This window comes from Pseudopipra pipra, chromosome 5, assembly GCF_036250125.1.
Source record: "Pseudopipra pipra isolate bDixPip1 chromosome 5, bDixPip1.hap1, whole genome shotgun sequence".
Taxonomy (NCBI): Eukaryota; Metazoa; Chordata; class Aves; order Passeriformes; family Pipridae; genus Pseudopipra; species Pseudopipra pipra.
This window is the reverse complement of record NC_087553.1, coordinates 27,337,276-27,364,337: the sequence shown is the minus strand read 5'-3', so window position 1 is coordinate 27,364,337 and position 27,062 is coordinate 27,337,276. Positions and strand designations below refer to the sequence as shown.

The 27,062-nt window shown below is 42.1% G+C and overlaps 3 protein-coding genes across 6 annotated transcripts; all 3 read left to right on the top strand.

Annotated features, from left to right (window-relative positions):
* Positions 1 to 1,090: 1,090 nt before the first annotated feature.
* On the top strand, positions 1,091 to 4,446 carry ART4 (ADP-ribosyltransferase 4 (inactive) (Dombrock blood group)). Its single transcript, XM_064655248.1, is given in 3 exon segments — positions 1,091 to 1,757; positions 3,040 to 3,801; positions 3,803 to 4,446. Coding segments are annotated over 3 exon segments (927 nt in total). The 5' UTR covers positions 1,091 to 1,673; the 3' UTR covers positions 3,884 to 4,446.
* A 294-nt stretch (positions 4,447 to 4,740) lies between these two features.
* On the top strand, positions 4,741 to 13,426 carry SMCO3 (single-pass membrane protein with coiled-coil domains 3). Of its 4 annotated transcripts, none has more exons than XM_064655252.1 (3): positions 4,741 to 4,897; positions 9,873 to 9,923; positions 11,672 to 13,426. In XM_064655252.1, exon 3 carries the CDS (start codon positions 11,686 to 11,688, stop codon positions 12,361 to 12,363), a length of 678 nt encoding a protein of 225 aa, XP_064511322.1. In that variant the 5' UTR covers positions 4,741 to 4,897; positions 9,873 to 9,923; positions 11,672 to 11,685; the 3' UTR covers positions 12,364 to 13,426. The 4 variants fall into 4 exon arrangements, with proteins under 4 accessions (XP_064511322.1, XP_064511321.1, XP_064511320.1 ...); XM_064655251.1 differs by having other exon boundaries at positions 11,669 to 13,426; XM_064655250.1 differs by having other exon boundaries at positions 4,741 to 9,379.
* A 2,818-nt stretch (positions 13,427 to 16,244) lies between these two features.
* On the top strand, positions 16,245 to 26,894 carry WBP11 (WW domain binding protein 11). The gene is made up of 12 exons (XM_064655247.1): positions 16,245 to 16,356; positions 17,451 to 17,568; positions 18,357 to 18,388; positions 19,014 to 19,107; positions 19,495 to 19,691; positions 20,524 to 20,657; positions 21,349 to 21,548; positions 22,335 to 22,529; positions 23,065 to 23,166; positions 23,959 to 24,276; positions 24,913 to 25,095; positions 25,778 to 26,894. Exons 2-12 carry the CDS (start codon positions 17,505 to 17,507, stop codon positions 26,209 to 26,211), a joined length of 1,953 nt encoding a protein of 650 aa, XP_064511317.1. The 5' UTR covers positions 16,245 to 16,356; positions 17,451 to 17,504; the 3' UTR covers positions 26,212 to 26,894.
* The last annotated feature ends 168 nt before the right edge of the window (positions 26,895 to 27,062 follow it).

The following is a 27,062-nucleotide window of genomic DNA, read 5'->3' as shown; positions in this document are numbered from 1 at the left end:
AAAATAAGGATTTTGTTGTTGTTGTATGGTTTTGTTAGCACAAAAAGTTTCCTGTCTATGTTCGGATCATTCTGTTAGTTTTATATTTTTTCTCTCCCTTTCAGTAAATATTTTTTTCAAGCAACTTGTACTGGGAGGCCTCCATTATGTCATCTACTCTGTGTCACCAGATCCCTACGTGGGCTGAAGTCATGACTTTTGGGGATCCGAGTGCACAGATCACATTACAAATTTACTGCTGAAATGGAGGAATTCGATTTTTGCTTGGTTAATGCAGCTCCAAGTCTAAGTTCTGCTACAAATCTTCTGCTGCCATCTTATGGCCATTGTATTTATTGTATTTAATAGTACACCGTTTCTTCTGAAGCATTTGAAAATGCGAATTCAGTGGCCTTTCTTCCTGATTCCCTTCACACTAAACATACACTAAGAGATCAGAAGGGAAAACCTGGGACTTAATCTGCAACTGGATTATATGCAGCTGCATTGACATCTAAGCGGGGCTTTTTATCATGATTGCCAAGCTCCCACAGGAACACATCTCAGTTTAGCTCTGTCTTATCTCTACATAAACAGAAGAGGAGATGCCTCAGTTAATTCACAAACCCTTCTGTGAACTCACTTTTAGCCGTCAAACAACCACTTTCTGAAATACAGCCCAAAATAACAGAGAAATTCCGAAAAGGAGAAGTAGGTAGTCTTCATCTATCACTTTGTATCATTCTTCATGCCATCATTTTATGTCCCCAGTGGCGACAGATACTGTCAGCAGCATCAGCTGCTTTGGAAGCAGCCCAGTGTGAGACCTTTATGTCACCTCTCACCCTATTTCAGCAATATTTGGCAAATGCTCTCTATCCACATAATCTAAGCATCTGCACAAACATCTCATCTCAGGAAATCACACTATGACTGGAGGTCCACCAAGGCCCTGACAGCTCTTGCCTGTTTTTCCACAAAGACTAGTTATCAGAGGCCATGGGGCTTTGAAAGGGAATAACTCTGCTGTTATTTGGAAGGGGTCTGGAAATCAGCTGCTAGAGAGGGGTTTGAGTCAGTACAGAATCTGAATTTGCACACTCATTTTGCATGTACCCAATGTAAACAGTCCAACAAGGTGCAGCTCTCCAGTGGTGTAAGGGTAGGATTGGCAACACATGATTAGAAACCAGGGGGTGATAAGGAAGAGAAGGACAGTTAGGTTATCTCTGCTTCCAGATGGGATCCCAACCTACTCTGCATTTCTGTGTTGGCTTTATGAGAGCCAACTTCTTTAAAAGGGCTTTTTAAGCTCTTGACCAGGGAGTACTCATCCTGACACATCACTCCTCAGGGGACAACTGCCTTAGACTTCTCCAAGCCATGATTTTCTTCCTTTTTGCAAGAACAAGAACACTGGATACCTTGGAATTAAAAGAGCTATTAAGGTGACGGACACTCACATCAGCTGGAGTTGGTGCAACAGACCTTTCCTTATGGATTGTGGGCACATTTCTACCAGTAAATTGTCTGCTTGGATGATTAATGACTTCTGAATTGCTGTAAGAATCTGGTGAATGATCTTTGGTTGAAGAACTGTCACCAAAACCTGAGTGCAAATTACAAACTGCAGAATTTTCCAGTTCAGGAAAAAAGGGAAAGAAACAGATGTAAATGACCTCTTCTTGAACAAAATGTTCTTTCCAGTGCCTTGGGTGGACTCTAGGAAGCCAGTGCTGCTGGGCAGCCTCCTGTTGCTGATCTCCTCACAAATATTGGTAAAAAGGGTAAACGTTCTTTATTTGAAATGGTGAAACTGCTTACCTCACTGAAATAAGTTTTTAAATTTTTTCCCATTTGAAACAGTTTCTTTAAGGAGCTTTTAGTTAATTTTTAACTTTTCTGCTTTCAGTTCTTCTGTTCCATTTCTTACCTGTCCTAATTCTTTTAACTGCTTGGTTGGAAATTTCCTCTTGTTTTAGAGCCAGATGGTTTCCTGCAGTATTTTTATGAGTAGACTTCATCGTCTCCTCTCCTTTTTCCACCTGTCTCAGCTGAGGCTCTGACAAAAACAGTGTGTTGTTGGATGGGATGGTAAAAATATTGTTCTGTGTATTTTGATGGCCTTTTAGCTTTCCCTCAAAACAATTATGATATTCAATGAGAAATAAATTGAATCCCTGCATAGTTTATGGGCCAGTATAACTTCAGAGGCTAAGAAAGGTGTCGGTTTGGTAACATGTCTAGGATGAATATTTGAGATTAAAGTGAATATCTAGCTACTTGTAGAATTCAACTATCAACTGACTACAGCACTTGACTAGTCTACTAGGTGATCAAAAAGCATAACTCACACAATTTCTTAGATCTTATTACACAAGGTTTTTATTAATTAGAAATGCTAGATACACATAATTAGCTGGTTGTTTCATAGGCAGAATATATTAGAGGTTATTTTCCTGTTATAGGACCCAGTTGTATGAATCCTTACTCATGGTTAATATTTATTTACATGACAAGTCCAGCTGGTCTCACTGAGACAAACTGGATGAACAAAAGTTTTGTCACACTGCTACTATATTGTCCTTTACATTATTCCCTGGAGCCAAAACATGTCCAAGAGATTTGGAAGGACAGGAAGAAGAAATTCACCTCTGAGTGTTCAGGTTACACTGCCCTAGCACATCGATTTGCTTATTCTTTCCCTCTTCAAAACCACTTAATAATCCTGGGCAGAATATTGCTATAAATGGACCATGGGTCTGTCCTACAGGCTTTATACCATCACCCTCTGAAGAGCTAGCTCTCCTGAAGTTTTTTATGTGACTGATCCACATCAAATAAGAACTCTGGTATCCTAACTGGCATCTGACTGAGGTGATGTATAGGCCTGAGGTTGCTCAGAAAGGTCTTTGCCTAAGTTGCCTACCTGCCTTGCTTGCTCTGCCAATAATGACAAAGCAGCGAGAAAAGGGTAGAGAAAAACTTGGCTAGCATTTATAGAGATACACGAGAAGTTCATACTTCTGATGCTAATCTTAATTTGGCTTTATGTTGCAGGCTATGTCCCCCATCCTGATGGATATGGCTCTGAATTCTTTTGATGACCAGTATCTGGGGTGCAGAGAGGAAATGATGGAAGAACTGGAGCAAGGAGACTATTTTCAAAAGGAAATAGCTGCTAACAAGGACTATTTGAGCCTCTGGAAGAAGGCTCAGGAGGCTTTGTTAAAGAGCCCTGTAGGTCTCCTGAGGGAGATGCATGACAGCCATGGTATAGTCCTCATGGCTTACACCATGAACTCTTCCCTGCACTCTCAGCTGAACTCGGCTACATCTACAGCAGGAATCTCTCCAGAGCACTACAGACACAATTTCAGTTTCAAATATTTTCACTTTTACCTAACAACTGCTATCCAGATAATGAAGGAATGGCAGAGCAGCAAGGAAAGCATGGGGAAACATAAGTGCTACCAGGTGCACAGGGGTGTAAAAGACTTATATATCGAGGCCACGGTAGGCAGCAGGGTGCGATTTGGCCGTTTCACTTCCGCCTCCCGCCTCAGGAGTGAAGCCCAGAAGTTTGGGAATGAAACTTTGTTTACAGTGACTACTTGCCTGGGAGCAGCTATGCAAGGCTTTTCTTACTACACATCTGAGAAGGAAGTCCTCATTCCCCCTTATGAGATATTTCTTGTCAAAAACTTCATTCAGACACAGGATGGTAACCGGCTGCATCTTCATTCTGTGGGGAACTACAGCAAGTACCACTGCCAGCTGGTGGAAGGTATTGTATACAGCCTCTCCTACGCGGTGGGGGCACAGGACAGTCTGGTCTCCACTACCCCAAGCAGCCCTCACCGGTTGCACCTACACAGGGTCACACTCAAGGGCAAATCTGTAGCTTGCCTGCTATATTCACCTACAAGAGCCATATGGCCCAGATTTTACCCATTTGCTGTGAAACCTGGGAGAACTCCACAGGTCACTAAAGATGAAGCCACCTGATACACATCAGGTCTCAGGGTTCTTTGCAGCCTCCATTTGTCCCAGGTGCCTTTGCAAGGATGTTGTAGGACTCACGCATTTGGGTCCCCAGTGTTCTTATTGCAAAGGCAGGCGAGATTTGCTGGCAGTTTGAACCCAGATATTTATGCTGGTGGTTTGCAAGGCTGCTACACTTCCAGCATCAGGACTACTCTAGTCCACTACCACTTTGTGAAGCTACTACTTATCTCTGTCAAGCTGAGGTTAGTGTAAACAAACTATTGGTGCCTTAACTGTGATCTCTCTCCTGAGACAGAAGGGAGAAAAGGTATCCTTTGGCAAGGAACACACTGAGTTTCCTGGCTATAGGGATAAGTCTGTGCTGGAAGACCTCATTGGGCCTGTTCCACATCTCCATCTTTCTGTAAGTCCACCACCAATACTGGACTCTTGCTTTTATCTCTTTGGAGAGTAATGTGTCAGTGCAATCTTTGAACTTGAAACAATCATTCAGGAATAAGAGTTTGTTCCTGGAACCAAGCCAAAGTAGTAGATATAGTTGAGAAAATGGCTTTTCTGGGCAAAGGTTGTGTTAGCAAATGCAGCAAGATTTAGGAAGTGAAAAGAGTCCTAAATACTTCTGTCTTGATTTTTTTTCAGCTTCAAGATGTAAGAACAGTGGTTCTGCTGCCCTTGCCTCTGCCATTCTTCCTGGTGTGGTTGCAGTTTCTATATGCTTGGCCCACAGTCTTTGGTTCTCTGGCTGCATCCCATGAATAGCAACCAAGAAGAGTTCACAGACATTCAGTCTCTGGAGTTCCTGTTGCTACAGAAGGTTCAAACTTCCCTTTGCTTTCAGCTGCAACTCTCCAGCTAAGACAGGAACATTCAGTCTGGTTCATCAAAACAGACATTCCCTGGACCCATTCAGGTAGGAGGAAGGTTATCTATGGCCCTTCTGAAGACTAAGTCTGGGATACCCTTCACTGTAGGTAGCTTTTCCCTTAGGCATTCAGGAAAGACACACAGGGATTTTGGACCCTTTATTTAGTACCTTTATTTTTAGTGAGAAAGTGTCTGTCTATGAGTTGTGAAAGGCACCACAGTGGTAAAGTCAAGTGGGTAACTGTGCAGCCTTGCATATCTCCTTTGAGTGCAGGGTCCCAGGAGACAGTAAAATCTGTGGCACAGCAGTTTTTCCCAGCTGCATGATGCCATGCACCAATACCACAGCTCTCATCTCAGGCTGACTGTCTGCATCTCACACACAGGGGACAGAAGCATGAAGCTGTGCTGAGACATGAACTTACCAGCAGAGAATCACAAGACTTGTCTACATCTTGTTTGACTTTAAAATTACTTTTGAAAAAATCAGACAGGTCCTGTGTTCTCTAGTGGCCAATAAATGCATGCTGGTCATTTCATGCTGAAATGAAGGATAGTCTGTGGAGCCTTACTGCTGTCTTCACGGGTGTTGAATATGACTGAGATTTGTTTACCTGCTTTTCTACTGTCCTGTTCTGAGTAATATCTAATGCTGGAGGTTGAATCAACACCATAAATTGAAAATGGAACTTCTGATTTAGCTATAGACTCTTCTCACTTTTATGCATTCATTTGGCACTTCTGGAGCCTTAAACACTCAAGGCTTAGAGCTATGGAGTTCTCCTATCTTCAAAAAATAACAGTGTGGAAATGATAAGGAACATTTTTTGCCTGCAATTCCCCTTTCCAGCATGCCTCGCTTCTTCACCCCTGGTCCTTCAACCCTACTGACGCTAGCCCTGGGCTGAGGCTATGGTCAGTGGGGTTATCTTACTGATCTAAGACCAGTCATGGTGGTTTAACTTTGCAGTGGAGTCATCAATTGAGCTGAAACTCACTGACACATTTCACAAATAACCCGAGCTTTTAGGCACTGACGGTCTTGGCAGGAAGCTGGAGTTCAGTATTCACTTCCCTGTCTGAAACAGTAAGCAACAACTTATTGCTGTTATCCAAAACAGATCTGAATAGAACAGGACTGCACAAGCTGCTGGTCAGCTGGTTAGTCAAAAGTAAGAACTGCCAAAAACACCTATATGAATTGCTTGACTCTTGAAGCAGCTCCATATAAGCTTGGTGCTCCCATTTCCTTGGAAATCTTGCAGCAAGGAATACAGAATTTAGGTACAAGAGAAATGTTAGCATTAGAAATGTAGACACTTAAGGAATTTGGATGTCATCAGGTTTTACCAGATTAAAGGGCAATCACTGGGATGCAGGCCTCAACCATTTTAACAAAGGCTTGGAATCCTTCACAAGGTGGCTTCAGCACCCTGAAAGCTTTCTCTGAGTAGTCAGCTGCTGTTTTCAGGCTTTTTTTTATGGATCTGTGCTCTTGAGGGATAGGCTGAAGGAAAACACAAAGTGAAGAGGAGGGTAGAGAGCCAAGTCTGAGGTGTTGCGATGTTCAGCTCGAGGAGGAGCTGCCTTCTGTGGTATTTGGTGTTCTCATTTTGTTGCAGCATTTTCACAATATTGGCAGAGAAGTTCTATAGAACCATGAGAAGTTCTGATACTCGAAGCGATAAGACAGGTGAACTCAGTAACTCTTGAATAGCAGACTCTACTGCTTCAAAGAAATTGTCATATTTCAACATCACTGCAATAGGTGCACTGGTGATGTTTCCTAGTGCCCCCTTGTAAATCTTAGAAAGTTCCTTTACTGCAGCAGTCTTGTCCTGCAGGGAGGTGATGGGACCAGGAATCTTAGCCACAAAGTGCGGCCGATGCTTTCCTGTACATCTTTGTCATCTGTTTCCATGGTGACTTGCATCTCTTTCAAAGCATTGACCAAGAGCTGCAGCTTTTCTTTAATGCTGAAGTGTTCTTTCACTGACATGATGGGGAAGTTGGTGCGAACTTGCGCATTGAAGAGTGAGAATATTGTGTTGGTTGAAGCAACATAGACGTACATTGCCATGCAGATTCTGGCAGACCCTGAACAGCCTTTTTTTATAACTCTTAAAGCCAAGGTGGGTTAACATTTCTGGAGTAGGATCTGACTCTGAAAAGCAAACAGAAGTAATACAGAAGATGTTAATACAGTGGAGTTACAGGGGAATAAAAGTGGATATATTTTTGACTTCATTTCTGAAACCAATTGTACAAATTAACAACCCACCTGATGCATTCTTCTCCAAGACATTAGTTAGAAGAAAACAAAAAAAAACCCTCTTTGACAGCCTTTTCAGGAGTCTTACCAAGCAGGCCAGCAAAATGTGATGTAAACAGCTGCAAGTGTCATTACTCTTCTGACTTATGACTTTGCCCTTCAGCATGCAATCTTTAAAGTAAGAGAAGTGCTGTAGATGAATTATGCTTGTGTTTTGGTGTTTATTGGTAAATTTGTGTGAGTCCTAGACAACAATCTACTTTACATCATCCTTAGAACTATAATCCTTCAGTTTGTATATACTGGTGGGTGTACACAGAATTAAACTCATATTCTTGGGAGGGGGGAATAAACACAGCAAAATCAAATGCATGACATTACATTCAAGAGACAAAGCAATTGAAGACTGAGTAATTCAATATTTTGTCAGGCTACAAACAAAGTGACCCTTATCAGTCGGTTCATACAGCGACTAGATGATGCAAGCATCCCTTGATAGGTGGAAGCACAAAACATTCTCCTTGCTTGGGGTCCCATCTTGATGCCATTTAGACTGCTAAGAAGTTATGCCCTTCTGCTTGCACCTAAAAATTCTCCCAAGGCCAACTGCAGATACAGTCCTGGGATAGCATGCTGTCGTTTTTGCTTGTGCCAGACTTCTTTAAAGCCAGACTGGTTGCAGCTGGCACAGATATTGCTGTGGTTAGATGTGCAGATAGATGTGTCTTAGCAGCTGCAACTTCCCATCCCACTGTATACTTTCAAAGACTTTTTTCTCAGAGCTCAGTTCAACCCTCTGCCTTTTCCTGCATTTCTTTCCCATGGCAAAAGTAGTCTGATATTTTGTGAAATAGCAAAATTGATTTTAGCCTCCACTGCTGTTCAGAGCTGGATGTGGGTCTCTGCACCACTTCTTCCATTCTCGTGGCATCAGAGACCTGGCAAATTGCAGTAAAAAAGGGTGACAGACACTCCAAATAAAGTCTTTTGCTCAAACTTAATAGGCCTGAAACAATAGCTAATAATTTTCCCTAAAGACTCAAAGTAAAGCAGAAACGAAACTGCTTGCATATTTTTCAAATTATTTTCTGTCATGTTCCAAGTGATAGAGGCTCTGGAAGAGAAGAATTTGCATCCATTGCAAACACTGAAGACATGAAATCAGTTTCCAGCCTATAGAATCGGACACAGAGGCAGTTGCCAGCCAGATCAATTCAATTCAATTCAGTCCAATATCAGAAGATATTCAGGACTACATGGCATTCTCAGTTAAAAAAATAGGAGTCACAATTAATTGACGATTCCAGAATTGTAGTGGTTAAATCATTTAATGTTCTCTCTCAGCTCATCTTCTCATGCTTACAGTTCTGACAAGAGAGTTTGGCACTCTGTATTCATCTGGGTTGAATACAGCAGCTCAGCTTTCAGATGAAATCAAGTTAGCATCATAGAGTATTCATTACATGCTTGATCTTATGCTTTCATCTGAGAACTCAGCTATTCTCTAGAGGGGAAGCAGTATTCCTGACCAGACTCCTGTGGGCTGCAGGTCCACCTTTCTAAGGATCAGAACATGAAAGATGTTTTGTTTGGTTGAAGACAGAAGTACAGCCTTGTCTTGCTGGGACAGACAAAGCCTGTTTTCACTGTCTGTGGTATCTATTTTTCTGTTTTTGTGGGACTGTTCAACTTTTCTTCCGTAATTCACAGATATAAGAAAACAGTCATTGTAAAAACTCATTATTTCAAGACATAGTTGCAAACGTGAATGTTTATATTTCTAAACAATAGAAATTTATAAATCCCAGTGAAAAACTTAATCCTGTACCTATTTCAACAAAAAGTGCTGTCCTAAACCTTTTGTGTTTTGAGAACAGAAAGTAACACCATCCCCTTTCAGCCATTTCTGTAGGTACTTGTGAGGGTACCTCTGTTAGGAGGGATTTGTGCTGTACCTATTCCCTCCAGGAACAGAAGGTCTCTGGAGGACCTAACAATTAGGAACTAGCTTTAAGTAAACTGAATTCTGTTAAAATTGGAAGGAAGGGGAAAGGAGGAAGAAAAATAGATGAATCTGGGTAAACATCACACAATAGAATTAATGACAAGCAGGCAGGCAACAGGATGGAGCTGAAGCCCAGCCTCCGGATCCCTAACTCATCACATGCTGCTGGAAAACACCAGACGAACACAGGGGAAAGAGGCTGAAGTTACTGTCCCATACACATTTCACCAGGAGCATTCAGACAAAATCAGGTAGGCACTCTAAATGTTTAATTAGAAAAGTTTCTGCAGAAAATCTCCCTGGAGCCAGAGAAATTGTCAGAAATATGTGTGGCCTGCCTAACTCTAGAAAGAAAATGTAAAAACTAGCAAAAGTGAAGACTAAGAAGTAATCTTAGCATTAAGAGACATAAAATCTAGAGCAGCTATAAGAACCTGAAATAATCATGTGTAAATAATAGAAGCTAAAAGTCTCCTCCACACCTGTCTAGAATGTAAAATGTTTGTTGAAGTGCTATTCCTTCTGAAACATTTTATCTTCTCAGTTTCTACAAGTAAGTAAAGAAAATTACCTTACAATAAAACACTACTGGAGTAGAAAGGTTCTAATATCACACTGAGTCAGAGAGTAAGTCAGTGATATCCCTGAGGCAGGAGTGATATGAAATCATAGCTTGCATTGACATGGCTTTATTTTTCCTGAAAATCACAAACCTTTACAGTATATGTACTTTGCTCCCTACAGCTTGAAGAAAAAGATGTGTTAAAGAGTTTAATCTCTTGACAGAGCTACAAGGTAAGTGGCTGGCAGAAATGCACAGTACTGTGCAAAATACTGTGGAAAAAAAATCTCTTCGGACTGGCTTATATTTCAATACTGAGATTAAAAGTTGGCAAGGGACTGTTGAAATCATTCTGGTTTTCAATTGTGACCTTGTGGGGGAGGGTGTGTTTAGTAAAATACAGCTGGGTCAGTGTCAGATGATTTGCAGTTAACAGATAGTGCAAGAATTACAAAGGACCAATATGGCACAAAGGCATCTTTTTAAGAAGAAAAATCTAGGTAGTCCCCTACACATAACTATTTGTAGTTCTAACTGTGATATGCAGGCACCAACAGCAAGAAGAGGTTTATCTTGGAAAAATGCAAAGCACTTGCCACAAAAGTGGCACAGATTTGCAATAAAGGGCTGAGAACATAAAAAGTACTGACAAAGAAATGAGTCATCCTCCTCATTCATAGTTTGCCCCTGTTGCTAAGATTTTTGCATTTAAGTCAAAACCATGCTAAAGCATTTTCACTTTGCAGCTGGTGATGGGGTCAAAGGGAAGCGGCACTGTGTTGTTTATGGAATCTTAGTGATGAGGAGTAACTCCATGATCACTGGGAACTCAGTCTCTTTGGACTCTGTGTATTGACACGCAGGTTAAGAGGAAATATATATGAAATATGCCCTTTTGTTGGGAAACCAGCAACAGCTCAGAGAAGAATGGTGACCATAAAGATTAGACACAAGGGGAGTTAAATTTTGTGCTCTGGTCTGTACAGTGATAAGGGAGGGCCAGATTCTGCTCAGTCATGTCCTAGGAGCTTGGTGAACATCTGCAGACATTGGCTCTGCATGGGACACCCTGGGAATGTAGGGAGTGAGGCTGTGCAAGCAAGGCAAGCTGCTCCAAGGCAGTCTGCCATCAGAGACAACCTGGTGTAGGTGCACCTCATGGTGCTTACACAGTGTGCTGAACGTCACAGGGCTGTCTGCAGCGGTTTGATATTCAGAGTGAAAAAACAATGGGAAATCAATTACAACATTAGGGAGGTGAATAAACAATGAGGGAACAGGCTAAATGTCAGGGAAGGAAATACAGTGGGAAATGTGTGTAAGGTGACATAGGTTAGGATAGGTTTATTATAGATAATTTTACTATTCTGTATGAATTCCCAAGGGTAGGTTTATTAGTAGAAGCAAAGAGTGCATATATAGTAACATTTTCTCTTGAATGTTAGACGAAAAAAGCTACACTGGCATAAAACACTCTTATGGTGATACAGACCATGTCCACTCCACCAGTCATCACAGTTGCTGAAAAATCAGATGCCTCTAAACTGAAAAAATAGGCTGATACAGAAGTGTGCCTAAATCAAGCCTTTAATTTCCCCATCTTATTTTAGATTTTGCTGATTAGATGAGATTGTTCCATTTTTTCAGTGAACTAGTTCAGCTTCTATCATCTTCAGTTTCCAAGGTTCCAATTTCAGTTTCAATCTTCAGTTTTCAGTGAACCATGTTCTATTTACAGTTTATGCTAATTACATATTTGTTAGCTATTTTTGCTGCTCTGAGTATACCCAGTGTCTTAAAAGGTCCTTTTCCAATTATATGTCTAAAGATCCAAACCAAGAATAAAGATTTGTAAGATATGCCTTGGGATTTGACCTGCTGAGCATAAAAAGAACCAGTGAGGCAGAGACAAAGCACATTTCACTGCTTACAGTTATGGGTGTTGAACAGAGTAAAAGATTTCTTTTCTCTCTTGAAGTAGCCTTTTTCTGAAGAATGGCATTGAGCGACCTTCTTTACCCAGACAATCCCAAGAGAAAGCAAGAATTGATCCATTTGCATCAGAAATTGCTTGAGTGCATGTCCACAAATTTCCGTGCAACAAATGAGCTGGTTGGAGTGCTGAATGAACACCTGGGCTGTACCATTTCCCACATTCAAATGAGAGAGAGCAGTACTGTCAAGGAAAACTGTGACATAATCATTCAAGTGATGAGTGAGATTCAGCATCAGGTACAGAAGATTGATAGTGACATGAAGGAAAAGCTCGAGCCAGTGCTGTACCAGAAGCTATATGACATCAAAGAGCCTGAATTGGAGAAAATTGCAATAGCTCAGAAAGTTTTTTCCATTATTCTTGGAGAAGCAACTTCAACAGCTGGGATGGTAGCCATCAAACTTCTTGGCTCCAATCTTTTAACTTTCACTGTGAGCAAGCTCATCGGTCTCCTTGCACAGATTGGGGCATCTGTTCTTGGTGGAATTAGCATTACCATTATTGGCCTTGGCATTGAAATGATCCTCCATGCCATCCTGGGAGCCGTGGAGAGGAATGAGCTTCTGACAGCTGTGAGAAGCTACGAGAAGCACCTGGCTGAGTTTAAAGCAGCCTCAGAAAAGTACCAGCGTGCCATACATGAAGTGACTTCTTTGGTGAGACAACAAGCTCAGTGAATGAAGTCAGAGTTCTCTCTTCTCCTGTGACAGCAGCTATGCCTGAAGTAAGCTTTCTGATTCATTATCGCAAATGAACTACTGCTGGCTTTTTTTTCTTATTAGTGGCAGCAGAGCAAGAGATGTGACAATTCTGGGAACTGGCAATGAAATATATTAATAGGAAACTGGCTTATAGGTGTTTCTGGATGGCAATGTTTCAAATACTTTGTACCTTTCCTTCACTATTTTCTGGAATGCATTGTAGATAACCTTGAACTGTAATTCATACTAGTGACAATAATACTCACTGCTGGAGCAGTGGTGGTGAGGAGGTCTGATTTTTCTCTATGTTTCTATATACATATACATATATATACATTTATCATATACAACATGATGGGAGAAAACAATTTCAACAAGGCAATCCATGCCAGAATCTGGAGGCTTCATCAGGACAGCTGTGGTTGCTAAACTCTTAGTGTGGATTAGTGCTAAATCTGATAGACTGGATTCCCTGTTCACTGAACTACTTATAAGGACTAGCTGAAGCATATTTAGCTGCTATTTCCTGTCCCATCCCTGCCTAAGGAGCCAGCCAGAGATCTTTAAATAAACTCTAATCCCGGTAGATTGGCAGGTAAGAGAAGCCTGGGCCTACAGGCACACACACACAACCTGGCCCCACAGCTGAGAGAAACCAGCTGCCACGTTCCAGGTGTGCCTGGCTGTGAATAACCTCTTATGCTTGGTAATGCTCTGCTCCTGCAAACCCACAGGTAAAAACTTCTTTGCAAAGCTGCTGTTTTGTTGACTGAAATGGAATCATACAAATGTACAAGTGCCTGTAGGATTGCAGACCTATTAATGCACTGAGGTTATTTTCAAATGCTTTACCCAGTACCCAATGTGAGACTGCCAAGAGTATGCTCAGATTCTGCATTTCACAATATGCTACCAAATGTCCTTATTTTTCAGATTTTAAAACAAGAGATGGAAGGAAGAACATGATTTGTAGTCTCTTGCTCTGATTTGCTGTGGATTGCTTTCTTTTGATTTTAGGAAAAAAAAGGTAATTTAAGACTTAATAAAAATGTACGTATTGTAAGACCTTTCTTTTCTGTACTTTTTTTTTGTTGTGAAACCCCAATCTTGAACCAAATAATGAAAATATTAAAATCTTCATTATAGATGCAATTTATAAATTTTATAATTTTTTTTATATCCATGATAGACTGATAGATACAATCTAGTCAGATTGTGTATAGGTTCCTTTTTTAGTACCAGCTTCTCCCAAACTAAAAGCATGTTCAAATTCATACATGTTTGTTAATATTCAATATTAGCAATAGTAATTTATTAATAACTAGATTATGCCTATGAAAATAAAGAAATGGGTAAGAGTACAAAAGGGATAAAAGCCTAAATAGGCTGCACAACCCTTCCATTATGGAGTCCTTTTTTCCCCCCTCCCCCACTGGTCTCACTTTAATCATCTGCTCTGACTCCTCTTCGCTTTTGTGCTCAAAAGCCATTAGATGGCGATGAAACTGCTAGCACTCAACAGCTCTGCCAGCTCTGCCAGTTACTGGGGAGAAAGTCCAGGCTTCGGGAACGTGGGTGGGTGCCAGGAACTGAGAAACTGAGACCAGCACAAGCCGCACACTAGGCTATGTGCATCAGGAGAGGCAATTCAGAGGAGGCAAAACGCACTACCTTGCGTGCATGAGGTATTGTGGTGGATGACATGGTGACCTGAGACATCATTTCTCCACAATGTGACGTTTTCTGTCTCCTGACACAAGTGGCACTCAGTTTAGAGGTACTTGCGTAGAGGCAAGAGACTGTCAATAGGCAGAATAGCAATATTTGAGTGTTGGAGAGGTAGGAGTTCCTGGCTCCTGCTTTCTATGTGCAAATGTATGTTCTAAACTAGGAAGAAAAACCACCAGCTCTTTGTGAGATTCCCAATCACTGCTGTACAAGAATAGTGGAGTCAAATAAAAATGAATCTCTTGTATTTTTCAGGCAGTTTGTCCACATTTTCTTGAAAGCATGTACTAAGCAGTGTCAGGGGAAGTGGGATACACAATGAGGAACACAGAGATATACAATTTCTACTCAGCTCTATGCATATCCTTGTTCCTAGTGGACTTAAAGGAAAGCAGGCTTCCCCACCACAGAATTAATCCCTGCTCTTTCTGTCTGTCCAGCCTTAAACTTGTGCTCCAAAGGTATCATAACCCATTTATTGATGTTTCTTCTCTACACTCCTTGGAGCTGCATCTTGGTGTGACAGAAGTATCGAGTGAAAAATGTGAGAGAACTACTGTTCAAGTCAGCAGACACTTTTGGGAGAAAGCAGTCACGGCTGAGGCAGCACCTTTGTCCCCACTGAGCCCAGTGTTCCCACAACAGAAAGCCCCAAGCTTTGTAAGGTGCAACTAATCTTTAAAAATTCAGCCGTCCTCTCTCCAGTGACATGTTGCATGACAGGGATGTGCATGGCCACAGCTTTACATCACATCCCCTCGAGCATTCTCTCTTTGCTCAGGCTGCTGTTCTGGACAAAGGATTAAGAATTAAAACTGTGATATGTGTGTTCCAAGTCAGAGCAGCCTCAAGGAAGAAAAGAAACTAAACCAGCCCAAGCCAGTCTAAGCTGCTTTCAAACCTGTGTGGAAAAACAGTATGGTTGCAAGCAAAATCTGCCCTGCAGAAAGTTCTTTCTGGTAACAAGAATAATGTAAAGAGAACAGGCCAAAGAGACACAAGGTGGGGATGACTCTGCTCTGTGCAGAGCAAGACTCCCTAGGCACTGAGAGCTTCTGAAGCCTTGGCTCCAAGGATTCTCCTGGACTAGCTATCTGCTAACTTGGACTTTGTGCAGTGCATGATGGATGTTGGCATTATTATGATACACAGCTTATAGTCTTTTACCCATCCTGCAGTGATTCTTCATAAACTTCCAAGTTTGCCAACTGAGACTCCATTATCTGAAAAACTGTAATAACATTGTCTTGCATGGCATGTTCACCAGGAGCAGGGTGTGTGTGTGTGTGTGTGTGTCTACAAATCCTGCTCAGAGCTCTGACCACCTCTGTTCCCAGGTGCTGCCTGTGCAGAGAAAACTGTCCTTCCTACACCTCTCCCTGGCATGCTAATTCTTTAATCCTATATTTTATTGCTTGCACCCTGATGTTTCATGTATCTTTATCCTGGTTCTTTGTGTGCTGTGGACTTTTGCTAGAAATTGTACTTTGGACGATGATGCAGAACAGCTCCTACACGGTGTTCCCCAGGGCAGCAGCGCTGCCTCGAGGCCAAACCCTACAACAAACCCATGTGACAGACCTGAGGCTGTGGGCAGCTCCCTCCTGCTCCCGCAGCACTTGCGTTTATTCCCCATGGACAGAGACTTCTCACATGCCCTCTGGCTCTGCCTTGTTTCAGGGCGGGGGTGGTGGGCACTTTGTGGGATCTCCCCTGGAGAGTGCGGGAGAACAGCGCCCTCGACGACCACGTTCACAGGCCTTCCCTTCTGTCCCTATTCCCGCACTGGCCTCTTCCAGTCTTTCTCCAGCACTGGCCTTGCCGGCGTAGGGCTCTCTCACCCGTATCCCTCCCCAGCTCTGTCTTCACCTGCTCTCAGGGCTCGGCGGGGCTGGCTGGGCACAGCCTGTCTCTGTTTCTGTCCCTTTCCCTATCCCTGTCCCTATCCCTGTCCCCGCCCCTGTCCTTCTCCCTATCCCTATCCCTGTCCATGCCAGCCCCCGCTCCAGCCCCGCCTCCTGGCCCCGCCCCGGTCCAACCATAGAGTCGGAACCTCCGAGGGGGAGCGAGGGGCGGCGGAACCATAGAGTTGGGGCGGCCCCTTCCGGAGCGCGGTTCCGCGCGCAGCCACACGGTGCCGGTGCAAGATGGCGGCGGGGCCGCGCAGGCGGGCGCGGGGCTGAGAGGCCGCGGCTGCAGAGGGACGGAGCCCGGCCCGGCCCGGCCCGGCCCGGCAGAGGGGTGAGAGCGGTGGGCGGTGCTGGGTTGCGAGGAGAAAAGAAGCGAGGAGAAGGCGGTGGTTTGCGCTCCCGTCTTCTCTTTCTCCTTCTGTCGGGGGAGGAGAAGGGAGGGCTTTCTGCCCCGTTCCTCAGTGGCCAAAAAAGTCATAAATTTAGTGCTTGATTTTTATTTTTTTTTTTCCACCTTTGTGTGTTAACTTGTTGCATTGAAACTCTTTGTTTTGAGTCCTAAGAAGATTTGGGATCGAGGTTTCAGAAGTTTGTTCTCTTTCCCTTTACCCTTTAAATGGTAGAAATGTGGGAAATACGGGGTGTAAATGTAACTGTTACCTCTGTGTGGTGAGCTTCCCACCTAAAGAAATGATAGTGTCTTGCAAAAAGACCCCAGTATTTTGTCAGGCAATTAGGAGTGGAGGTAGAGGGAGAGCAAAACTGAGAGAGAAGAAGCATCCCGGGCTGTAGTTTGAACGCTTAGATAGTCATCTGTAAGGTGAAGAAATGTCAAAAGACAGGAAATAATCTTTTCCAGAATAACCCTTTCTTGGGTCATCACAACACAGCTTGAAATAATGCTGATGGAGACAGAGAGCACAAGTGGGCTCTGGGGAGGTGAAGAAGACATGGATGTGTGTGGCACACCTGCTGATGGATACAGTGGGTACTGGGGAAGAACAGCAGTGGCAGCTTAGAATCTGAGGAAGGGAGGAAATTTGGGAGGAAACATTTGCAACAGAGTTGAAAACTGGAGAGCTCTTGTGAGAGTAAATGAGAAGCTGAACTCTGATATGCTCTTAGAAAAATAGAATATGTGTTTCTGCCCCCCCCCTGCACCCCTTCACAGTGTAAGCACAAAGCTTCTTGGTTTGCATATTAGTGTGAATAATGACAATTATCAATTAGTTTAAAATTATTTCTTAGTGAAGTAGTAGTAAGTAGGTACTTAGTTAAATTAGTAGTATTTAATTAGAGCAGCATGAGCTCGGAGTTGGGTGTTTGAGATATTTGAGGGTGCAACCTCAGTGCAATGAAGAGAAGAGAAATAATCATAATTAAGCTATCAGTGCATAGGACCTGAAACTGTATAATCTTTTCCAGGTCTCTCCCTATTTTTTAAGTTCGTTTTTTTGAGGCAGAAGAAAAAAGATCAAAATGGGGCGGAGATCTACATCATCCACCAAGAGTGGGAAGTTTATGAATCCCACCGATCAGGCCCGTAAGTATCCATAAAAGCTAAGCAGATGGGAATGGGGGGAAGCAGATAAAAAGCTTTTTCTGAGGATAAGATCCTCACTCATGAATCAGAACTGAGTGTCCCTAACTTGGAAAACATCTCAGTTTTGGCTATGAAGGCTTCTTGCTTTCATGCTGTTGCTTCTCTGAGTATTTCTCTCTTGGTTCTCACTGTGGTAATCAGTTTGTATTTAGCTGTTAGTTAAACTGCAGGCTGCTTCCTGGGACAGAGTTAATCTGACTGAGATTGGAATTTGAGGAACATGTCAACTTTTGTAGGTGCTCTGGTTAGATGAGGGAGTTGTTTTAACTGATTTTTTTTGCTTTCGGTAACATGTCAGATGTTATCAAGGCTAAGTACATAAAGAAAATCTAGACTTACATGGTGGAAATGCTTTATTTCAGATGCATACTCAAAACCTAGATATTTTTCAAGTGTGTTGTCCGTTGACTGTTTCAGCTTCTGTGCAGCAGTCTTTTCATGGTTGCACGTATTGCTATGACTTCTGTTGCCTGTTCTAATTTTGTATGGAAAAAGTTCTGCTTCTGGAGACATGAAGACTGCAGTATCTCCTTTTTTTTCTGTATAAAACACGTGAAACAGAAATCTATTTCATGCTGTATTTCTCTCTCAGTGGGAAGTTGAGTTACAGTTACAGTCTTTGAAGATGAGTGAGCTGTTGAGAAACAGCACTAGTCTTGATGACGGAGAGATTCTTCCATTTGATTGTGTCTTTCAAGTTGTTATTTTCTTTTTCTTTCCCCCTCTAGGGAAGGAAGCTAGGAAAAGGGAACTAAAGAAGGTAAATAAAGAGATTGGGAACATTTAGTTGGCGTTTCCTGTACTGTGTATCATGTTTGTGACTAATGGGCTGTGGCTGATTACTAAACTACAGATGTTTTGGTTGGTATCCTAGGATTGACTTTGGAAAATACTATCCAAACAAGTAGTTTAAGAAAACAGAAATCTTGTTTTGAGTAAACATGTCTCATCACCTGCTGGTTTTTAACTTGTAATTTTTTTTTAAAATATTATTGTAAGTAGTTAGGAGTAAAATTAAAAAGAAAAAAAAATGAAGCCAGCAAACAAGCAACAAGCCCAATACAAAAAAACCAAACAACAAATAAGCCACCCAAGACTCACACACTTTTTAGTGTTTTACTCTATTTTGTCAGTTGGTTATTGTGTTGATTGTATGTGTCTTAATTGAATTAATTATAGTAGCATTTGTAATTATCAAGATAGTGGAATTAAAATTACCAGGAGTTTTAGTTACCTTTGCTTCTGATTTGTGTCATGGTGAACATTTGCATGGCATTTTGAGGTGTGGTTTTTTTCTCCAGACTGGAAATATTGAGAAAGGGTAACAGATGTTCTATGTCTTTCTTCTGTGACACTTTTCTGATCTGCTTGATCCCTGATCTTAGAACAAAAAGCAACGAATGATGGTACGAGCAGCTGTACTGAAGATGAAAGATCCAAAGCAGATTATCCGGGACATGGAAAAATTGGATGAGATGGGTGAGTAAGAGGTACCAGGTGTTGGACTTAGGCAGTGGTTCATGTGGATGTATAACTTAGTTTTAAGGGATGACTGGGGAGACTAAATAGAATATTTCCTTTCCTGTTAGAAGGGAGATTAATGCTGTTAAAGCTGGAGATTAATTACAATTTAAGGTGATGTGGTGCCATCAAAAAGGACTTTTTTCAAGAAGATGTCTGATAAAAAAGCATGAGTAGTGTGTGTGATATAACTTAGAGTTGAAGGAGAGTGTTGTCATAAGGCTGAAGACTTCCTGAAAATAGGGTTTGAAGATGTTTTTGCTTTGAATTGATTTCATTCATCACAGTTGTGCAGTAGAGTAATTTATGAATTTTTTTTGTCATTTATTTACTGTCTTGGATCAGAGTTTAACCCAGTACAGCAGCCACAACTTAATGAAAAAGTGCTGAAGGATAAACGCAAAAAACTCCGTGAGACTTTTGAACGTATCTTGCGGCTCTACGAGAAAGAGAATCCTGACATCTATAAAGAACTGCGCAAGTTGGAAGTAGAGTACGAGCAGAAGAGATCACAACTCAGCCAGTATTTTGATGCTGTCAAGGTAATGCTTAATATATTTCAGTCTTGTAGCTGTCGTAGTGTTATTCTCTTTGTCTGCTCGTTAGGTGGGACAGTTACAAAGGAAGGAGCTTTATTGGAGACCAGTGCCATGTAGCCCATGTGAAATACTTACAATAATTTGCACAGTACCTCCAATTAGAGCATTTCAGTGAGGACAGTGTGGCTGTTGTCAAGCCACTGTTTGTCTCTGATATACTGATCTCATTCAACATGAAAGGAGGAAAGGGAAATTTATGTTGCAAATCAACAATATCAGCATTTTGTTTTCTGTATTAAAGAAAGAGCAAGCCTGTGAGTGTGCAGTCGATATATCTGTGAATTTCTGCTAAATCTCTTGCTGGAAATAATGAGAAGCCTTTGGCATTCTTTTAAAGATCTTTCTCTAACATTCTTCCTTGCTGTATTCTAGAACATAGTGATGTGCAAGTACAAGGAGTAAGACTTGGTTTTTTTCCTTTGGAATATGCATCAGTGTGGAATTTGTGCTTGCTGAGTACTCAAAAAATACAGTCATACTTGTCTGCAGTCTCTTAGTTTTGGAGACTGAAGGTCTGAAGGGAAATAGAAACATGAATACTAAAGCCTTTCATAAGTGCATGGCATGTGCTTTGTTTTGCATTGAAAGCTTTTACTGCTGACACTTTCCCAAATTGCAAGATAACATGCCCTAAGAACAGACACCTTTGACAAGTGATAGCAGGTCCCATGTGTTCTGTACTCTCTGAGGTAATGAGGTTGTGCAGTAGCTTCTATGGGAGTAACCTGTTCTTTCCCTTTTTTTTTTTTTTTTTTTTTTTGCCCCTCCTTTACAGAATGCTCAGCATGTTGAAGTGGAAAGTATCCCCTTACCAGATATGCCTCATGCTCCCTCCAACATCCTCATCCAGGACATTCCCCTTCCAGGGGCCCAACCGCCTTCTATCCTCAAGAAGACGTCAGCCTATGGGTAAGTGGAAAAAGAAACTGAGGGGAAGTGAAGAGGAAGCACCTCTGTTACTGGGAAGGAGCTAGGGGCAGAAGCAGAGGTAATATTGACTTGCAGAAGTCATGAATTCGGAACCAAAGTCCTTTTTAATCTTTCCCTACTCTTACAGGTTTTTGTTTAAATTCCTTTAAGTTAAATACTATGCCTTCTAGTTTTGGGCTTTTTGCATATTGGTAAAACTTAAAACCCTGCCACTTTGAACATAAATGCCCCTTAAATTGCCATGTGTGTTCTTTTGTCCTGCTAGCATATTCAGTTTATATGAATAGTTCGTATAAACTCCCAGTTTGCTTGTTTATTATTTTTTTTCATTCTAGTACTAGTTTTTTCTGTTTCCTTCTGAATAGCGTTCTGTTTTCACCAACTCTGTGATTACTTTATTCCTCTTCTGTGGTAGGATTCAATCTTTGCTTTTTTTCATTGTTCTCTTCAGTTGCTTTCTGAGAAGCTTTTGTCTGATCTTCAGCAGTCATGTCTTTGTATGAGGTTGTAAAGTCCTTGTGTCAGATCTATACTTTGTAAATGTTCACGTTTCTTTTTAGAAGGCCACTGTGCAAGCAATGATGAGAGAAGGCTAAATAATTCTATTAAGGGCATGTTTACTTTTGTTTGTTTGCGTTCCTACATTTCTCATTTCCTTTCTTATTTCCAGACCACCAGTTCGGTCCATTTCTGTACTTCCTCCTCCTGGGCTTGGTGTTCCACGTTTACCTCCAGGCAGGAAGCCCCCTGGACCTCCACCAGGGCCACCCCCACCTCAGGTCCTGCAGATGTATGGCCGTAAAGTGGGTTTCACCTTAGAAATGGCTCCTCGAAGGCGAGAGGAGGAGATTTCTTACAGTTCTGAAGCAGGTAAGAACTTGTTACTGTCTGGAGTTTTCCTTGACCTGTTTTGCTACATAGTGTGCCCTAGACAAGATATTCTCTTGGCAGTATGGGTGTTAGTACTACTTGAAGGACTTTTCTTAAATGAGTGCATCTCTGAGGTGATTCTGATACATTCATAATATCTGCAGTTTTGTTTACTAGGTATGTTGAAACTTCTAATTACATTTTTCAGGGTTTTTTTTTTTCTGTTAGGTTGCACAGATTGGATATATTCCCATGTGGTCTTAACAGTGCTGAAAGATTGTACATATTATCCCTTCAAAAAACCCAGCTATTGTCAGAGAATTCTTCCTTTTAAAAAACCCACCAAATAAACAAAAATCCCAGACCAACCCACCTCAAACCAAAACCACAACAACAAAATCCCCAGCCAACCCTGAGTGTGCATTTGCTAGGAGAACCTAGGTCCTCCTTTTCACACAGTTGCTGTATCATCCTTAGAAACTTTTGTGAATGGATGGATTAGCTTTATTCCATGCCAGAAAGCATCAAAGTATTTCAGTGGTGGGCAATTGCTGAATAGAAGTTAATGAGTTGCAGTAGCAGTTGCCAATTAACCAGCATGCTAATAGGAAATCTTATAAATACATTCTCCAAGATATTCTTTCAGAATATGTGCTAAGCAGTAAAGGGATGACAGTTTGTCAGTGCTGTTGCTAGGGGGAATTTTCTTACTGTAGACGTACAAAATGTTCTTTAACAGCAGCGTATTTGGATTTTATGCATTTCCTAATACTTTGCTTTCTGCAGGACAGCGAGGGCATGATGATGATATGTCCAGCACTAGTGAAGATGAAGGTTATCCTGAGGATATGGATCAAGACAAACACGATGAGAGCAGCGATGATAGTGACAGCGATAGGTCAGATGCAGACAGTGAAGGCGACGACTTCCTGCATCGTGACAATGACAAGGAGAGGGAAGGTGGTGAAGAAAAGAAATCAGGTATGGGGGGAACTTAGAGATTCGGGTTTGATTTTTCAAAAGGAAAACACTACTTGGTAGAGTTTATCTGCTCTCCTGACTGATGATGTGTGTGTCATTTATTTAGTCAGCTACTCTGTTCTAACTCACCTAAATTCCAGCTGAAGGATTTTTATTAATAGATGAGTCAGAAGGAAGCACTTCTAGAATGGTCTAGAAGTGGAGCAACTTTCAGATAAACCTATTTTCTTAAAAGTTGAGTTAGCTTATAACTTGTAAGCCATTTTTCACCTGAAACATTGCATTGGCAGGGTACCCTACAAAATTAAGCCTCAGTATAAAATATGCTCACTTGCTTGGGGGAGACCAATTGATAGAGAATACTAGGCTAGCAAAACTTCAAATAGTCAGGAACACCAATGTTAACTCTTATGTAAGGAGCATCATTATGTTAGAATGATACGTTATCCATAACAGGTGTAGACGTAACTCTATCTGATTTTTATTATTTTCTTCCTACGTCCTGCCACCCTTGTCCATATTTTGGTTTCCCCAGGTCATAGTGTCCGGTTTGCAGACATGCCTGGGAAGTCACGAAAAAAGAAAAAGAACATGAAAGAACTGACTCCACTCCAGGCCATGATGTTACGAATGGCAGGTGAGTAAGATGGATATAGTATGAGGTGATATGCCATTATAGAGTAAACATTTTACTGTCTGATCTGCTTAGAGTATCAGCTGTGGTTAGGTATTTGGTTTTGTTGTTTGTTTGGGGGGTTTTTAATTTCATTTTTGGTTGAGTAGTGTATGCACTGTGCATAGCAGAGTTGAAGTTGAGAGTAGCAATTTACTGAGTTTTTTCTTCTCAACCTTTTCTTGCTTAACTTTTAAACAATTGCTCAAATGAAATATGAACCTATTGGTGAAAGAGAAAGAGTAACATTGTGTGCTCAGCCTGTAACCTCTAAGGGTTTGTACTCCTTAAAAATACCCTTTTACTGAAATAAGTTAACCAATAAAGATTATTTTTTGTTTGTTTTAGAAAGAAACTCCAATATCTTTCAAAGGTGTGGGAGTTTCTTTTACATGGGGACTGTGTTTATTTTGAGATTGTGTCTCCAACCCACTGTCCCTGTTGCCTTACCTCCACAAAACTCCCATAAACCATAGATCAAATAGCTACAGTTTGGGTTGGTAGTAGAAGCTTCAGATCTCACAGGAACAGATAGCTCTTGTTCTCAGAGCTCTATCTAGAACAGTGATGATTCTTCTATTATTATTTTTTGTTTATTTTCATTTTCTGTTTAACAATAAAATGTGGTCAGATGTCTGCCCTTTGAAGTAAAGTGTATCTTTCTTTTTCTTCTTTTATTTTGTGTGCTCAAGTTTCTTTGATGTTCACAAAGATGTTACGCGTAGACAGATTTTATAACTATATGCCCATATCCAGGTCAGGAAATTCCAGAAGAAGGGAGAGAAGTGGAGGAATATTCAGAAGAGGAGGAGGAGGAGGAAGAGGAATCAGAGTCTGAAGAGACATCACAACAACAGCAGCAGCAACAACAGCTCAGTGAGGAAGCTCTGGCAGAGACCGGGTCATCTACTGCAGCTTCCCAGACACAACAGCAGCAACAGACTGCGCAGACTGTTCCTCCAACTCAGATACAGGCACCTCCTATGCCTGGTCCTCCTCCACTAGGACCACCTCCAGCTCCTCCACTGAGGCCCCCAGGCCCACCCACCGGCCTTCCTCCTGGCCCTCCACCAGGTGAGTACTTGATTTACTCTGGTTTGAAGGATGCAGGCTCTCAGTACTACAGGCAGTGGTATCAGTTTGGGAGCTTTGAAGCTGCAGAACATGTTGCAGATGGAGTACACGTGCCCAGTGTGGTAATTACTGAGACTGTATGGTCTGTCAGCAGTCTCTTGATGCTGTACCTTGCTTTTGAGGCATCAAGCTCCTGTAGCTGAGTCTACCTGGTGGGTTCTGTCTTGTCAGAGGCAACACAGGCTGCAGCAGAGCCAGTGTATGAAGTGGAGTAAAATGGCAAAAGTACTTATTTTTAGGCCAGAAGAACAATCAAATGCCACAGAGGAAAGTTTTCTAGCTGTTTCAGTTCTGACAAACTCAGCTCAGTAGCTGTTTTCAGTTACTACTACATTATGTGGGGAGGAGTCTTTTTTCCAAGTAGGAGAAGATACTATTTGACTGTTATGAAGAACCTTTAACTCTATAACTGCTGCCTCTTTTTGAGATTTTTAAACATTCTATTTAATCTGACAGCTGGCTAATACAGCTTTCAAGTTGCTGTTGAAGATCTTTACTATTAGCTGATGACATAGTTGCTGGGGTATTTTTTTAACTATGAATTAAATTTCTCTTTCATTGTATGCATGCTATCAGGAGCTCCTCCATTCCTGAGACCTCCCGGCTTACCAGGCTTGCGTGGGCCTTTGCCTCGACTGCTGCCACCAGGCCCCCCACCTGGACGACCACCTGGTCCTCCCCCAGGCCCCCCACCAGGTCTGCCCCCAGGTCCTCCTCCACGTGGTCCTCCTCCTCGTCTGCCCCCTCCTGCTCCACCAGGTAAAGTGTTCTGTTTGTTTCTGTGCCAAGTCTCTTCTTGCTTTATTTTCCCAGTTTGTGCTGTGGTGATCAAGCCAGTGAGTATAATTGGTGGCCAGTTAGCCTTTGTTCCTGTCTGTGTGGCTGCGTTGTGCTTTATGCTGTTACACTTTTCTGTGTAATAACAAGTAAGTGCTGTGTATAGTTTGGTGGCAAGAAATCTGTCCTGGAAAAGGGAATTTCAGAGTTTAAACTTTTGCTCTGCTGGACTCTTTCTGAATAAGCTCTGCATGCTGTAATGGTTTTCCAATAAATGAGTTGAAGATTGGGATATTTATTTTTTCTGCCTGGGTCAGATATTTATGATGACTCCGAAATTGCAGTGGGATAGATCGTCAAGAAACTTTTATTTTCAGATTATAACTTTGAAATTTGAAATGGAGCAATAAACAAGCTCCTGTTGCTTTCAGAGTCTGAAGAGCAGCATTTTCAACCCAGCACTTGGTGCAGGGTTGAAAACATTTTTTTTTTTTTTTTACATTTTGTTTTTAAGCCAGTGCTACCACATCTTGTTGAGGGTTGTTTTGTTTTGGTTTTCTTTTTGGTTTTTTTCCTTGGCATTCTGAGCCTGTGCACTTTTTTTATGAAATAATTTAAAATTCCCAGGTGTGGAGACAGCTCATGGTTTCTTTTCTCCTTACAGGTATCCCTCCTCCTCGCCCAGGCATGTTACGGCCACCTCTGGTGCCCCCACTAGGACCTGCCCCACCTGGGCTCTTTCCACCAGCTCCCATTCCAAATCCTGGGGTACTGAGCGCCCCTCCCAGCTTGATTCAGCGCCCCAAGGCGGATGACACCAGTGCAGCCACCATCGAGAAGAAAGCCACGGCCACGATCAGTGCCAAGCCGCAGATCACCAATCCCAAGGCAGAGATCACTCGCTTTGTGCCCACTGCCTTGCGAGTGCGCCGGGAGAATAAAGGGGCTTCAGCTGCCTCCCAGAGAAAACAAGATGATGAGCCTGCCCTCCCGTTAACCAAAGCTGTCCCCAAGGCTGGATCGTCTGCCCCTATCTCTGTACAGACAAAGGATGATGTGTATGAAGCCTTCATGAAAGAAATGGAAGGTCTCCTGTGACCTGTCATAGTCCTAGTCAGCTTTCCTGCCCCTCTGGACACGGATCAAATCACTGTGGAGGGAGGAGAAGGGAAAGTCCTCCTGCAAGCAACGAAAGGGCTCACGTGACAGGGAATAGTTCCCTACCCCCAGGTTAACTTGCCAGTGTGCTGTGAATAGAGACCGCTACAGATGGGGTGTGGCTGGGGACCTTCTCTCAGAGCTAGAGCATTTCCGCTTGGTGAAAGGAAATCACAGTAAAGAAGGCAATGCTGCTCCCCTCAAGTCCTCCTCCTTCCTTGGAGGGAGATAATGATATTCTGGGGAGGGGAGCGTGGGATAGAGGGGTGACTATGCTCTGCCTGAATCCTTGCACACCCCAAATGCTCTGGTGAGGGTAGTGGAACAGGTTTTTAAGGAGCCAGAAAAGTGTTAGCAGCATTTCATACACAAATGGTTGTCCAGTTTTTGTTTTCTGTACTGGTTGTTTTTTCTGTAAATATTTTATAATCATATTTTTTAGTTGCAGTGAGGTTGATGAATCATCTTTCTTCCAGGGTGGTCAGGGAGGTAATTTGTTGCGTATACTGTACACTGGAATTTTGCACCCTATCCCCTATATGGTCATCTTGATGGATTGTCATCGGCTGGGGAAACTTCATGTTGTCTTATGAAAGACAAAATAAATGTTCAGTGTATCAAAATACTGGTTTCCTTGTGATTTGTGTAAAACTAGCAGGCAGGTGGAAAGGAGGGAGAGTTCTTGGCTGGCCTTGAGAGACGATAGAAGCATTCTGAACCTCAGGAAAGAAAAACTAACTACATTGTAAATAATACATACTTTTTTTTTCCACTGAACTTCTACTATATTC